This window comes from Styela clava, chromosome 13 (assembly GCF_964204865.1).
Source record: "Styela clava chromosome 13, kaStyClav1.hap1.2, whole genome shotgun sequence".
NCBI classification, from domain to species: domain Eukaryota; kingdom Metazoa; phylum Chordata; class Ascidiacea; order Stolidobranchia; family Styelidae; genus Styela; species Styela clava.
The window spans coordinates 11,362,717-11,379,131 of NC_135262.1; the positions used below are offsets into that span (position 1 = coordinate 11,362,717).

The 16,415-nt window shown below is 36.6% G+C and overlaps 1 protein-coding gene across 1 annotated transcript; it reads left to right on the forward strand.

Annotated features, from left to right (window-relative positions):
- The first annotated feature begins 265 nt into the window (after window positions 1–265).
- On the forward strand, window positions 266–12,692 carry LOC120333399 (epithelial splicing regulatory protein 1-like). The gene is made up of 17 exons (XM_039400815.2): window positions 266–508; window positions 1,093–1,224; window positions 1,412–1,557; window positions 1,951–2,087; window positions 3,510–3,608; window positions 3,728–3,782; window positions 4,209–4,319; window positions 6,172–6,304; window positions 6,675–6,812; window positions 7,064–7,180; window positions 7,811–7,900; window positions 9,096–9,304; window positions 9,965–10,073; window positions 10,321–10,528; window positions 11,035–11,216; window positions 11,568–11,789; window positions 12,082–12,692. The coding sequence occupies exons 1-17, from the start codon at window positions 362–364 to the stop codon at window positions 12,232–12,234; spliced, it is 2,388 nt and encodes a 795-aa protein (XP_039256749.2). The 5' UTR covers window positions 266–361; the 3' UTR covers window positions 12,235–12,692.
- Window positions 12,693–16,415: the final 3,723 nt, after the last annotated feature.

Consider the following 16,415-nt stretch of genomic DNA (forward strand, 5'->3'; position numbering starts at 1 on the left):
TAATGGTGGTTGAGTATTTATCTATGTTTGGGTAGTGCATATGAGGTATTTATCAACAATCAGGCATGGCACAAAGGATAGGTTGACAGGCACTCAACATGAGGTTATTTAGTACTCCAATGTCGAACGATTCTATAACAATTTTCGAGTGTTATAACAAGGGCTATTAAGTGCATGGTAGCACCATGTTTATATTATATATACAGACAAAAAATCTGAAATGACTATTTAACGTTGAATATTTTAACATATTTCACCCTTATCAGTCTATGTAGATTATATAAATGGACGTCGTTGGATATCGTATCCAAATTTGAGATAGCGTTGTCGCGAGAAGAGTTGATCAGCGCAAAACGTGAAGATGGGAATGGGAGTACCTCATTCCTGTGACTATCTTGTACTATTATTTTGTGGCACTCTAGGAAACAATGATCCAGAATTACTCGGGAGTGATGAAAGTGATATTATTATAATTGTCTGGCAGTTACTGGATCTTGTGGAAAACCAAGTGAGTGATTAGATTGGAATTCAAGCATAATTCCCATAAGTGGCAACGTGATACATGGGGCAGGGCCACTTTGTTATGATTTTTACTTGTCCATCAGACCACCACCAGAACACGAAAATGGCGTGTTGGGCCCAAACCAATCTTATTTAGTTGAATATTAAATAAGTGTCTGGTTCGATGCTTAGTTTGATTGAATTTTGCTTGCCGTTTTCATAAAATATCCTCCATGCACTGTTATTATTTGTGTAGATCTAATAAAATATTTGGAATCTCGTGGATAATTATGTGACAAAATTTTGACAATAAAAAGTTGAAACATTAGGTTTCAAAAGCGCAAAATTACGCGACCGATATAAGGGAAACATAAAATCATAGATACTAAAAATAATCTCTTTATGTTCGGTGGAATTTGCAAGATGCATTTATGTTGCCCTAGTTTTAAGCAAATTTACTCGGCTTGCGGACGTTTCAAATAATGATTTTCCCGGTTATCCACTTTCTTAGTACGTTTCAATATTATCAAACACAATGGATATCAAATGCTTGTATCCGTTACGACTTACGTCTTGCCTCATTTTTTTCAGACAGGGGATATTCACTACATTTACATTCGACCTTCATCAAACATTCATCTCTCAGAAGAGTGGATAAAAGAAACCGGAATTTCAGAAGAAACATTACAATCAGCAATTTCATTCGGAGAGGCAATACAGCAGGTTATTTTTTCGAAATCTCATTATTCAGTCAGTCTATTATTATTTTATTGTAGGAGTAAAACGTAGGACATGATTAATTTAAAATTTAGGTTTAGGCAATGGTCTAAACCGCGCGCAAAGTTCTGGGCAAACTTATAAAAATTTCGTTTCGTTATAAAACTATAATACTTTTTAAATTTATTTCTAGTTTGAACAAACTTTACGCAATGAATTGAATAGCAAAGGTCGAACGTGCAAATTTTTCTTGTGTACTGATGGACAATGTCACCTGAGACAGGTCCTGCATCCGACAGCAATGCGACAAGATATTGCTCTGCCAGAATTTTTCCACAGGTAATTAACTAAATATTATTGATATACCTGAAAATTTACAGAATTGTTCAATTTCTTCTCATTTTATCTAGTCAAAGAAAGCATCTTTTTGATGCATATTTAGTTAAATGGGTATTTCCTGGTATAAGGTGACATGCAACTCAACTCAAGTCCGTGTAACGCCGGGTAGCACTGGCGTTCTGTTAGGGACAAGTGTTTAATTATTTAAATAATCATGATTTTATTGCACGTTTTTTATCGATGCGACAATATTTAAGAAGCCTTTTGAGCGGCTCAAATTTTATTTGTCCATGTGTTTATATATATATATATATATATTTCCTCTGTGTGTGTTTTCTTACTTGCAAACTTCTAGTCTTGAGTTATGATAAAAACAATTGAATCCGTTTTCAGTTTTTTTGATCTTCGAAAAGAATTTCGCAATTGTTTTCCTGGTACCACGACCGATCACAATGCAAATATAATAGAAACTGATGAAATGGATGGCTATTCTCGACAGTCGACCGTTTCAGTAGAGCAAATGTTGGAATGTATCCTTTTTGCAAAATAATAGAAAAAACTATAATAAAACTATAAATATAAGTATTCCAAATACCTATTTAGAAGGCACGGCCGGGCTTTACATGCAACGCGATCACTCTTAGCGACCTCGAGTGTATGCTTGTATTTTTAAATGTTGTTCATTTGTTTGTACAGACTTGCTCCAGTGTCATTTTTGCAACAAGTGCGCTGTATTTGTACATTTTGAAATAAAAGCTTTGCCAAGCTTGAAATAAAAACAATGTCCTGATTAGGTAGAGAATTATCAACGGCCGTGCTTGGTCATAAAACCTGATATTTGTTAACTTAGATATACTATTACAAAAATGAAATGCTCATTGCTGATGCTTTGACAATGTACACACAGCCCGTGTTTGTCTTGCTACGAATCGGCTTGTTAAATGAGACGCTTGACGCTTGTTCAGAGCCCGGAGGACAGGTGCTGCTTCTCATACCTCATGGAGTCAAACAAAACAGGGATGCCAAATTATACAAACGAAACTACGTCAAATAGAAGACTTATCTAGATATAAATATACCTTATACGCCATACGTTAGTTCCCGAGGTCTAGACGATGTCTGCTTCGGGTAATCTATATTATTTTCAGTATAATAAACATAAAATACAATAGCGGACCTGACGTCTTGGGCACTAAAATTAGCATTTTATCGTTAATTATAGACAAACTGTGCCACGCGTATCTAGTCAATTTACAATCATGCTACGATAACCATGCGTTTTTTGGGGTCAGCCTGAGGCAGTTCGGAGTATGAATCCGACGCTGCGGGCTGTGAAATCTGATACATAATATTGGACACGAAATGGACCTATGGATCGTTTTGTTAACATTCCTTTTCATTTTTCTTCTTGTTGTGAAAATAGTCTTCTTTTCTTTCTCATTAACTACTGGGCCAATCGCTTTAAAATTTTCATTGGTTAATATTTGTATTTATCGTTAGAATCTTTTTATTTATTTTTTAAAATTTCTGTGCGCGCTATGGGATTCATTTTTCATGTGCGGTTGCGTCATCAAAAATTGCGCATCTTGTGTCGGTTACGTTTGCGTTAGTCGTGCAGTTTGCGGTACGTTTTAGATTTCGTGCCCATATATTTGAGCATCGATCTCTTGTCTAAATTGATTGGATTATTACAATTTTGATCCATTCTTGCGACTAAATCATTCTAGATCTCCGGGCTTGCTTTCACGTGTTCAAGCCGTGCCCGGTTGTTATTCCGCGCACATCTCTGCATTTCAAAATTCCTTATGGTAGACTAAAAGTAGATTAAATCTTCAAGCAGACGAGTTTTTTTAAATAATTTGTTCATTTTGCCGAGCTCACTAACATACTGAACTCGTATTTATATTTTTGTTTTATTTCTCATTTATTCCTTGACTGCTACGCTATTCAAGACCTCAATATCACAGTTCCTAACACGTACGGTACTTTGGGCGTTGATCACGTGATGAGGATGAGCACTGTTGTACAAGTTATGATATGTGAAAAACATAGTAAGCATTTTCACTGTTACCTGCTATATTCAGGACAGGAGTGTCCAGAATATTCATCTAATATATATTGCTGAAACTGGATGTATTCTTCTCAATACAAGTTTCTTATATTTTTACAGATCATCGGTTTACTTGCCCGGAGACGATATTAGCAAGATTGGATACAGGGCCCTGGTAATATATTTGTTCATATTGTGTGTACTAGGTGCCGTTACAACCACAGACCAATGTTGATTGATTTTATAAGATTGAAAATCCAATGTTATCCCTGAGTATTGAAAGGAAACATTTATCTCCTAGCTTTAAAATGTACGCGATTTGATCTGTATTCCTAATTTTGAATTTTAAAATACCTAACGCAATTAACGAAGGCACCGTATCGTGGTTAGGCTTGTTAAATTCCCGGCGAAAGGAAGTCGTTTTAATTTACAACAGCCGAAGCACCAGCCTTTTCCAACGATTGCCAACTGCATTCGTCTGGTAATTTGTTAAAGTGTGTTGCTAACGGTAGGAATGAATCAGAATGACTGTGATAATGCAATGGATTTCTGCCTTCCACGCAAAATTATGCAGTAGACTAAACTGTTTTCTCGTTAACAGCGTTGGATCTTATGGAGCACAGGAAGAATGCGTTGTGAGGGCGCGTGGGTTACCCTGGCAAGCTTCAGATCATGACATAGCCAAATTTTTTAAAGGACTTAATATTCAAAGGTAGGTAATGCATTGTACTATTTATATTGAGATTACGATGATCTCATGTACATGTTAGTTTTAAATACCAATGATTCTTGATTTTCATTCATTTGATGTATATGTTGGTGTATACGCGTTCCATAAGCGGCGCCTTATTCTACATAGTTCACCTAACTCTAGTCTAGCTAGGGTATAGGTTCCATCTCTTGAGTTAGTGTTGTTCTCGCGCTGATCTTAATCTGCAGTATTTATTGCGACTAACTCTAAATGGAAAAATTCAGATTTTTTCACCATGGTTCGCATTCTTGTTACAATAAATCCCAAAAACTCCAATCCTAGCAAGCTAGGAAATATTTACGCCAGTGTATAATAGTCTGAAATTGGATAGCGTTTAACGACCTAATTATAGTTCCTTATGTTGTATATTTTTTAAACTCTAATATGTACAGATTGTGACAATCTTTTGGTGCCGTGATACGATGAACATACCGATTGAAAATCAGTGTGATTGTGATAATAGATTACGTGTAACTAAGCGATAACGCTGAAACGTCATCACACACCTCGCCGTGCTCGATTGTAGATGAATTCCAAATCAGGAAGCCGTTCTTGTCGTAGGATATACGTTATAGCATATTGTGACTAATTCCGAGTATTATTTCATCGCAATACGAGAACGCAATATTAACCCATTACGTACAAAACATATGTTATTGTTAATACAATACCCCCGTGTTTCACTAAATGCAGTTCTACTAAAACAGAATATATGGGTCCTTATTTAACTTAAGTCCAACAAATTCTAAATTATTCAATATACGCAGGGCACCGTCGGCGTAACAAGGGTTAATATTTTATGCAATTCAACATATTTGTGATCCTAGTTGAATTAGCCCATTGTTTGAATACGTTATTCTAATGACCTGGCCCTAGTATTATCTTTCTGGATAATATTGCTATCGTGAGATAATTCCTAGTAAATGTAATTGTTCGATTTTCTTCGACTAAAGAAACACGTATAACTAGTAGGAAATGATAGGCAAGGAAATTGTCGACATCTTTTAAATGCATCGTCTTATCTAACTGCAAAGAATCGTATCATTTGCAGACCAACTCTACGTTAATTGGAAATATTAATGCATTAGGGATACAGCAAGAAAGCTTGCTCGTGTTTTAGAAAATATATTATGTTCTATTATGAAAGAAAATGAGGTTTATGCGTAACTTTCATTGCTAATTCAGTTCTTTTCGAATAATTCAATTTTTTGTAATACTAGAAATCGTTATTTGAGTGTTACTTAGTAATAAATTTTGTCCACACAAACAAAACAACAATAGAAGGTATGTTTTTTTTTTATTTCAAACCTTTTCTCTTTCCCTTATTTTCAACTACCGTCCAAATCAGGAACAGGTATCGATGGAAAAGTAAATGAAGTGAAAATAGTTATTTCTTCATTACTTATTATTTGGCCTTTTCCATGCTTTGTTTAATGAAATAACTGAACGATTTTCCATATTGCGCTCCTTGTGGATTATATCCGATTTCATAAGGTGAAACTTCTCACTAATGTCATTTTCTTTCAAATTCTTTTACTTATGGTGATTTATCTACACACGGACTGGTGTTCTTCTCTATGCTGAAATGTCAAATACGTTTTGGACATCGATGGTGCTTCTTCATGCATGTTCCCGCATAATGCTTGGTTTCTTCGGTGTGGTGGTCTCCAACACGTATCTTCATTACACTGGTGTCATGGGGTTTTGGTGATATTTTTTGTTTTCTTTTATTTCTTCGCCTTCGTTTGCTTCTCTGACATCGGCCAAATTTCTGCGGCGTCTGTGGTTACACTGTCATGGCTTCGTACGACAGGGGTGGCGTGGCGTTAGTACTAAATCCACAAGGTCGTAGAAACGGGGAAGCTCTTGTACAATTTTGTAGCCCAGAACACAGAAGTTTGGCTCTTCTCAGACACAAGCACCACATGGCGAATCGTTACATCGAGGTGAGCATTTGTGGTAAAGTTGAAATGATGGTAGATGTATTATGAACATAAAATGAACATTATACCTATGTATTCTATGGTACGGTGAAATCCTGCATATCTGATTTTGAGTAAGCTTCTATGTAGCCTATGTTTTATATATTAGAATCAAGAAAAATCCAAAAGTAGCAAACGACCAACATAATGTTTATACTACATTGGTGTACACCGCTAAATTTTAGTAACTCTTACATTGGTGGCATTCAAAATGCATTCTTTATTTTATATTCTTTTCTATATATGTCTATTAATTGTACCAAAAGTTGGATGCGTTTTCTAATAACGTAATGGTCTTGTTTTGTACACATTTAAAACACGTCTACACTATTAGGTGTATCGAGCTAAAGAGGATGAATTTTTCAAAGTGGCGACATGCAATTCAAGAGAGGCTGTGCAGTTCCTATCTAAAGGCAGTGATGCTATAGTTCGAGTAAGAGGCCTGCCTTTCACGGCAGTGGCCCATGATATAGTAAGTTTTTTAAAAGTTATGCTAAGCTTTTTTTTTTTTTATACATCTAGTCTTTTTCCTGAGGTATGCAAAACATCCGTTGTGATTGGTACGATTTTAAGTTAATTCAGGGGATCTAAAATCTTCATTCCAAGAACTTTATTAAAATGACAATAAATCTGGCTCCTGGTTTCATAATTGAATAGAAATTTCCTACACTTCATGTTGATATAGAATTTTTGTATTTAGCTTGAAAGAATAATTATTTTCAGGTCAATTTTTTCGGTCCGGAAATTCCCGTGGCAGGGGATGAGAACGGCGTACTAATAGTCAGATTTCCTGACGGCAAGTCCAGTGGAGATGCATTTGTGTTGTTCGACACAGAAGAGGTTAGATATTCTTGCATTTTGAATGCTTATTGGACACGTAGTGGACATAACAATCGTTTTGTTGCTCTTGTGTTCATTTACACGTTTTGGAGAAATCGCTTTTCTCGTTGATTACTGGACTAATTGCTTTGAAATTTTCAGTGGTTGAAGATGGAATTTTTTTCCAGAAGGCTATTACTTTCATTTTTTGCTACGACGTCATCAAATTTATGTGGCGCTACGTGTCCATATATTTGAGCATAGCTCTTTTGTATATTGCATGAATTTCTCCGAGAAAACAAAAGTGCTCAATGATAAAACAAATACCAACTATTTGTATTGATAGCCATCTTGGAAGAGTACTAGTACATTCATGTATTATGTATCGATAGAAATTTGTTTACGGCAGATTTTAACTTAAGAAGATGTTTTATTTTGTGGAAGCCTTGAATAAATTGACAGCATGCATGCTGGAAATACAATTTCCACAACCACTTACTTTATAAAAAATTACGAACTCAACGGCAGAGGCCATTTTTTTTCTAACTTCATCCTAACCGCAGATTTAGTACTTAGTTTAAGCGTAAGCGTAAGCGTAGCGATCATGTTTTTAAATAGAATATTGGAAAAAATTCTCTCTTTTCTTTTCAGATTGCTCATCTTGCTCTTGGAAAACACAAGCAAACATTAGGCAAAAGATATATCGAAATTTTCAAAAGTACGGCTGCCGAAGTGCAACAGGTGAGTTAGATACGAGTGAAGTATTATTTCAGTTCGTGTTTAAAATGAAAACCTGATCTTGTTTACGATCTTGAAATAAGCCTACGACGAATGAATCACGTTTCGGTTTTAGTCCTTATAGAACAAGGCACCAATTTGAGAGTCAAGTTTTTTTTATTACAATGGGGATGCGCATTTTCGGACATGCATTGAATCATTTGTTGAAATGTTATCGGTTGCAGACCTAGTTATTTATTACGTAACTATATTCCATTTAGAATCGTTTAAACAAATTACCTTCAGCTTGGATGGTTTAAACGCAAAGATACACGATACGAATAAAAGTTAGGCATGTGCTTTGGACCCACAAGCTCCTAATAATTATCCCTTTCTTCATAAACATGATAGTTATCATATCCACTTCGAATATGAATTGGAATGTATTTATTACATTACTTTTCCAGCACACCCGATCATTACAATGCACGATTAATTTAATATCGAACTAATTGATAATACTTAAAATAGTTAATTGATTTTATCATGAATCGCAAATGATAACAGTTCATTAAAGAATGGTTTACTGGCTGTCAACAACGGTCAGGTTCATTGCGATTCTCAATTACCAATAATCAGCGCGTACATCGTGCCCTCCGGCCAAATGTAATCGCGTCAAAAAGACTGTGACGGTGTTTAAGGTAGCGCTGGCAAACCTGAATCGCGACTCGCACGCCTTAGGGCTAATTAGCTAGAGAAAAAAAGGGTTGTGCTAATAATATTACGCAGTTTTGTGGACGTGGAGATATTCTGGAATATCAGCCTAATACGCAACTGTAATAAACTGGAGTTCCTTTTCAGTTAGGTAAACTTTAGTTTAGATTTCAATACTCACCTCGTGAAGTACAATTCCTCGTCACTTTTCAAACTCCTTCGATACAGAGTAATAAAAATATCAAATCGCTTCAAACTAATGTCAGGATTTAGACGAGTTATTCTATATTTCTGAAGTAATCTGAATGTCTCTATACGTTATCGTAGAAATTTTAGCTTCATTAAAATATAGGATTGAAGAGATCGAGTATAAATAAATCTTGGGACCAAAATTCATTTGGTTTGAGATACACTTCCTGTTAGACATGGGTGCTATTGAGTCAAGTCCCAGTATATTAAAAGCTAGAAGTTTAAATATTATTTTTTTTATATATTCTGTACGCAGGTTTTAAGTCAGCATATGTTAACACCTATTTTGTCGCCTCCACCAATGGCATCACCTATGCATCACGTTCCAATGGGATTTCCCGGCTCCCCAGTAACCCATGCCGCTGTTCAGCAGCATCAGGCTCAATTGGCCCAACTCCAACAGGCTCAATTGCAAGCCCAGGCCCAAGTGGTCACTCCACCGGGATCGATTCGTAACTGCATCAGGTAAGATGACATGAGTTAACCTTTAACAAGTGGAAACAAATAAACCATGATCTATACTGGGGTGGTTGGTTGGTAATAGCCTTTGCTAGAACAAATCTGATTTTCATCTTTGACCTTGGTTGGTTTTGCGTGTAATAAACAAATCCAATTTATATCTTATCTGTTGATCACGTCAATAAGGGTGTTTTGTCAAATTAGCATCTGATCTTTTATCCTTGCACATTCTTGCGTGAAGCTCGTGATTTTACATGAGATTCATGGTGAATTCACAACCTACATATGAGATAGGATTATTGTGGGGATTTTATTTATTCAAAGCCATGGTGCTCATTGGTGTTGTTTGGTGTCTATTTAACATATAATCTACCATCATTTTTGAGTTATAAAATGTGTATTCATATATGGTTTATGATAAACTGTCGTTTTCTTAATTCCTGTTTTATTTCGTGTTTTTCTTCGTGGGTCCTTGGTGACACGTTTACAATTTCTGAGTTGGGCGCTAAATCAGACTGCATATCTTGAGGGAGATAGAGCTATGCCAACACATCGTTTCATTTTAATGGTGTTAAAACCAAAACAACAATTTATACCATTTGTCTCTTCTCATTTTCATGCACGCTTGCTAACAATCTTGGTGTGGGTTTGCATTCTGCTATTTAGATTGCGCGGAATGCCATATTCGGCCACTGTCGAAGATATCATGCAATTTCTTGGTGATCTCAGTCTCGGAATTCTTCCCAACGGTATTCATATGGTGCTCAATCAGCAGGTAGGATTTGTGATACCGTTTGAGAAAAATTTGACTTTTATGAAGATTTGTTTCGATTTTATTTTTCTAAATAACGTAAAGAGCAATTTAACCATTTGTGAACCTGACTTGATAAATGATTTGGATGAAATTATTATTATTTGGTGAATGGTGATCTGGGTGAAATTGGTGCGGACGACCTGTGAAGTAGGTGCGGACGTACTGGATTTCAAAAATTCAACAGCAAACGTCTGTTTTTATCGTGCAGGGACGACCTTCTGGAGATGCATTTATTCAAATGACGACCCCAGAAAATGCAGCTTTAGCCGCCCTTGACATTAGTAAAGGAGGCTGCCATAAAAAGCACATGAGGGAGCGTTACGTTGAAGTGTTTCAATGTTCTGGTGATGAGATGAATATGGTTCTTATGGGTGGCACTCTCAACAGAAATGGAGTACAGCCACCTCCTGGAATGAGTAAGAACTTCCGAAACTTTATGAAATAGTAGCCCGCGGCCATTTTATATTTCCTCTGGATAATTTCACTGTTGTTGAATGAAATAGTACAAACGTATTGTGTGAGACTAGTCTACTAAACGGTGCCGTATATTCGAAAACATTTTAATATATTTATATAAAAATGCGATCGGTGGCGACCAAAAAGTTTACATAAAGTGCATTATGCTCTACTTGTGACAGTGTAACACAGTCCGAGCTATCTCCGCTCACGAATTGTTAGTTTCGCTATAAATAATATGTGCCCCGGGGGTGTCGACAGAGGAAACTGTTAGACAGTTTAATATATTAGTTTGCATTTGCTCTCCAATATAGTCAAATAGACTTAATAGTTGGTACTTTTCAACTATTTTTGACATGTCCTCATAAATCCTAAAATAAAATATAAATTTCATTCTTTTCTTGCACCATACCACAAAATAACAAACTTGCAACAAAATAAACGTGATTCATGTTGAATTTTGTAGGTTTAGTTGTACCGGATCAAATATCAGTCCAGCGACCGCCAGTAACACCACCTATTCCGTCTCCGTTCGGCCTTCCTGGTGCTCAGACGCTAATGGTTCAGCCATCACAGATTCCAATTGAAATGCTACATCCACAAGCTCAACTGCTGCCTGCCATGGCAGGGCGGCACATACTTGCCCAGGTAACTTTCTTTATTGAATATTGAAAGAGCTATGAATCGATTTGCCAAATAGTTGATGTTTCTGGTACAAAAATCGACAGTTCAACTACTTTAGCACTCTTTATTAAATTTCCAGTTGTTCAGAATGAAAAATTACTACCTATATTTGTTATCCAAATTCATAATACGCCTACAAGTGGATTAAAATAATCATTAAATTGTGCAAAAAATCAAGTAACATAAATTTGTTTATCACATCACAGGTGATTGCATATTGCATTATTTTTTTCCAAAGTTTTTTCAAAGAATTTTATTCTACATTATGTCAACGGTAGACGCTCTAATCGTGTTTGTTTGTATCAATTTTTTCAGCCTACTCTCTTACCTTATGCCGCTTACCTTCCCACACCACCGGTATCGCCATCCATCCCAGGATCTGCTGCAACAGTTCATACGTTAGCTGCTTCACCAGGATATCCTCATCAGTTTGCTATACCTCAACCTGCTCATCCATTAGGTATTCAAGTTAGAATGCAAGGTGTAACGTACAACCCCGGAATGTCTGACATCTTAACGTTATTTAAAGGATACAATGTAAGTTGATCATGCATGATTTGAGCTTTTATGTGCTGCGAGTATATATTTAAGGATACGTGGAAGTGACAAAGATAGAATTCCGCCTATCCAGATTACCTGAATCAACCAGTCTACTTAATTGTGCGACACCCAATGCCGTTGGTTATCAGAATACTAAATGGCTTTTGTTGAAAAGTACGAGTTTGTTCATATGTTTGAGATTTGTCTTTTGGCCAATTACACAGTTTCCGGGTTTTTGGTTTTTCAGTCCAATATCTTTATGCGTCCAAATCTTTTTCTATTATAACAGGGTCAACAACCTGGTCCTTTTTATGCTTCTGCCGCTGCTGCGAATGGTTGTCAATCTCCTCTAGTGGATGAAAAAGCTCAAGCTGTTGCGGCACAAGTCGCCGTTGGAAACGGAAACAGTCAAACAACTAACGATTGGACATGTATAATGTAAACCAACGCGACGCGTAATTGTTTCTAAATTTTATTCCTGTCTTTGCAATTTGTTCCCGACAAAGTTATCGTTCAAACTACGAACGACGAGCAGCGTGCCACGCCGCACGTCTGAAATGGACCACGAACCCAGAAACTATCTGTGTTCAAGCTGATTTTTACACTTGCGTGTATATAACCAAAATGAAGTTTCTTATGACAAAACTTTCGAATCAAATACGAATGAAATTTCGTTTTCTGCAGTGTTGTTTCTGCATAGTCTTTGCCTTGCGTTGAACGCCAAATGGCATTCACTCTCTGCCTTTTGAATTTTGATTTTCTTTATTGTATATATTTCAAATTTTATTTATTTCAAAAACAAATTTAAGATGTAAATTATCGTAATTTACTCACTTTTTTGTTGAATCGGATTAGTTTGATCATTACAGAGTTTTGAAAAATAAATACCTTGTGATAGTACTTCTGCATTGCGTGAGAAAATGTCCAGAAACGTTGTTAAATGCATTCGCTCTACTCGCTCTGGATAGCATTGTTTAAAAACATTGCAATGGGCGCCAGACTTTTAACACTGTGTAGTTCAAAAGCGCGTCTTGTAGGCACCAAAGCATTTAAATTTCAGGCGTTGACTGCTGCAAAACAAATCATATTTTTTTTTGTATGCATTTTTGTTGGCTATATATGCATATGGCATTGGCTGTATGTGCATGTGGCGTTTGCGCTGTATGTATACGAGTCGTCTGTTTATGCATGTGGCATATAATGTTGGCCTTTCTAAGCGCATCACCTAATGACTGACTGTATTAAGTTAGCTATGTACTAGAAATGTACCGATATACCGGTGTCTGGTGTCGGCCAATTTCTATATGTGTATGGGCGAAACAGAGACCGATATTTGCTATATATTTGGCTCTAGGATCTGATTCAGAATGGTTTGAAGATGAGTTAGTACATGAATGTTGATAAGTGAAATGATTTTTTTGCTCTTGAGGTTGGTTAGAATGAAATATACTTTCGTTTATAGTAGAGCGGGGAAGGTCGGCATACGGGTAGAGATTGATACTTTTCCTCAAAGCCGCCGGTTGGCGACACCGTTCTGCAAATGCCGTTAAGTAGTGCGCTGCTTTGAGTAATATTCGTTTAGCCATTTCGTGGGCATGGTGCTTGGTGCGGTTTGTCAGTTGTGCTGCATTCCACGTGGCTTGGGTATTTTTGAAATGTAAAATAAAGCATTCAGTGGGGACGCGTTTTTCTTGGTGGCACTTTCTGGCTTTTTTCAACGCAGGAAATTACCCAATATTTGTCACCATCAGGGGCAGACCTGCCGTTATAGCCGACATGCCGTAGCTCCCGTTTTTTTTTTATTTTAAAATGTGAAATGATAAAGTTCTCACGTAACAGGTATGCATTGTGTCAACTTTTATAATTGTGGTAATTTTCCTTTTGTGATTGTTTGTCTGAAAACTAAATTGTTGCGTCATAGGAACAAGTCATGAGACGACTGCTGCTTCTTAGTGTGCCTGTTAGCAGTGATGGGATTGAGCCGGAATATACAGCAATATAGACTATCCTCAACATCACCAAAAATTTCGATGCTAATTTTGACATAAAGATGATTACTTAACCATTATTTTGAAATGGTAATTAGGAAGTAATTAAAAATAATCAGATTACTTGCTAAAAAATATGACTTTTTGTAACAGAACCGGCTAAAAAATATTGATTTTTTTAATGGAACCGGCTGACCAAAAATTTGAATCCCACCACTGAGTACAAGCTGTTCAAAATGTGGAAAACGGCATGTGTTTCGATCTGTTAAGAAGGCAATGGCATCAAAAAATGTCGGCCTAGTTCTATATTTCTAAGAAATGCGGAAGAGAATCTTATTAGGCTTATTTTTGAATTTTAAAGAAGATCATTTCCGATAACAGCCAATAGCATACGAAAACTGGCTTACAGCTTTGTTGTACGCAGTGGCATCAAGAACAATTTTGCAGAGAATGTCTGAAAAAGATTGGTTGGCTGAGTACAGATCTTGGCACCCTGACATTTTAACAATAAATAAACCTCAGTCGCCGTCCACGAAAAGAGCAAACTTGAACAAACCGAATGCTCCGGGGTATTTTGACTTGCTAGAAAGCGTCATGAAGGACGTATGTCATTTTGATCAGCCCGACGGTCGGCGAACGACAGACGACGCCGAGTGGCTTAAGAGTTAAGAACAAAATGTATGTACTGGCCAAGTTTTAGGAGTACTCGACGGAAGGTTTTCGAAATATAGTTATTTTCAATAAGGGGATCAATATTCCCCCGTCCTACTTGAATCAAGTTTATAGTTTGATCAAATTCAGTCTTCTTCAGACGGTTTACAATAATGACCACGACAAGCAATTTACAACAATGACATTGGTCAGATGAAACGTTACAAAAATACATTGTGTTAGTGTGCAGCAGGACTCATGAATATTTTTATTTCTGCTACAGTATCCTTGCATTATACGCATACGGACCCACTAGCGCGAAGGCATTGAAGAAGGATTTGGTGTTAGTCTCGCGTAACCTCTATTGGTAGTTATTACGCAAATTATATGAATATAGGCGTCATTGATTATGGCGTCGCAATACATATAAAATTAACATGTTGCTACGGTGAACCTCCGGCGTTAGGGTGCGAAATATAACGTTGTACCGGTACTAAATTTTTAACTCTGTACACTGGATTTATTAAAAACAAATGCCCCTGATTCTTACTTGTTTTGAGCTATTTATCAACCGACTTATCTCAATTATTTACGGTCATCTGTCCCAATCGAAGAAAATAGTTTTTCTCCAAATGGCTTACAAGGTAGAAGTCTGACATTTATTTCTATTTGACATCTATTTGAGATTACTAAATTCTATCTTAAATACGGATTGCGGTCGGTGGATATGGGGTAGAAGTTCCCAATATTCAACACATCTTATATGTATGTTCACTATTGATTAAATTATTTTTGCTGGGTATTGTTGCTTCATCTATTATAAGAGATAAGAATACAAACAAGAATTTTGTTTGACATTAGCAGAATACTTCCTCCCCAATAAAACATGCCCCATCTTGCTCCTCGCGGGAATAAATATTATCGAGAACAAATAAACGCCAACAATTTCGTTGCGCAATCAGTCACGTTCTGTAATATGATTTATTAGACTTCACCACAAAGTCTCAGTTGCCAATAGGCAAACATATCCTGTATACATACATATATCTAGGCTTACCATACGTCCCGGTTTAGCCGGGACAGTCCCGGTTTTGACGAGCTGTCCCGGCCGGTTGACTCAAATGTCCCGGTTTGTCAGCACGACTGTCGTGGGTAAAAAATTCATATTCATTATTATTACTATTTTTTTTCAACGGTGGCAGTCCATTTACCATTGTTTGCGACACACTTCGCTAGTTCAGAGAGAGAGAAATTGCTCTATTGTTATGTCACAATCGGTATATGTTTTACTATCACACTGCTATTCATGGCCAAAGTTTTGACTGCACCTCTAAATTAATTTTTCTTTAGCCTAAATTTGCGTTAACTTGTAAATATACACAGTTAGAATTTCTGATGTCCGCTGTCTGATAAGCGGATTCGCTGATTTTGCACGCTTAGCCAGAAATAAATGAGAGTCGGTGATTTTTAATTGCATTGCTCCGCTGTTCTCCTCTGAACCTAATGACGATTTACTTTAAACCAGTTTCGTATCAGTAACCTTCGATGCATCAAACAGAAAAAATTTAAAGCTTGTTCCAGTTGTGGTTCGTTATTTTTTACCTGATGTTGGTGTGAAGATAAAACTATTAGAATTCAAATCTTTACCCAGGGAAACCGCCAAAACTTTTACTGAAGACTTGCTCTCTGTTCTCGGAAAAGTTGTTGGATTCTGGGCGGATAACTGCAGCACCAACTTTGGAGGCGTAAAAGACGAAAAACAAATAATGCTTTTTTTTCAAACTAAAAGAAATATAACCGGTATAGATTGTGCGGCTCATGTAGTTCAACACTGCACTGCGATGCCCTTTCCAACATGCAGTAGATACTTTGCCTGTTTGTGTTGTTGTCAGAATGTATGATTATTTTTACATTCACACTGTCCGAGTAACAGAGCAGAAACCATTCTGCGATTTTGTTGATATTGAATATCAACGGCTATTAC

Coding starts and splice junctions, on each gene's coding strand:
- LOC120333399 (XM_039400815.2), top strand. CDS start 362: ATGGGAATGGGAGTACCTCATTCCTGTGACTATCTTGTACTATTATTT. Junction 1,225..1,411: donor TCGGAGAGGCAATACAGCAG/GTTATTTTTTCG, acceptor ATTTATTTCTAG/TTTGAACAAACTTTACGCAA. Junction 1,558..1,950: donor CTGCCAGAATTTTTCCACAG/GTAATTAACTAA, acceptor ATCCGTTTTCAG/TTTTTTTGATCTTCGAAAAG.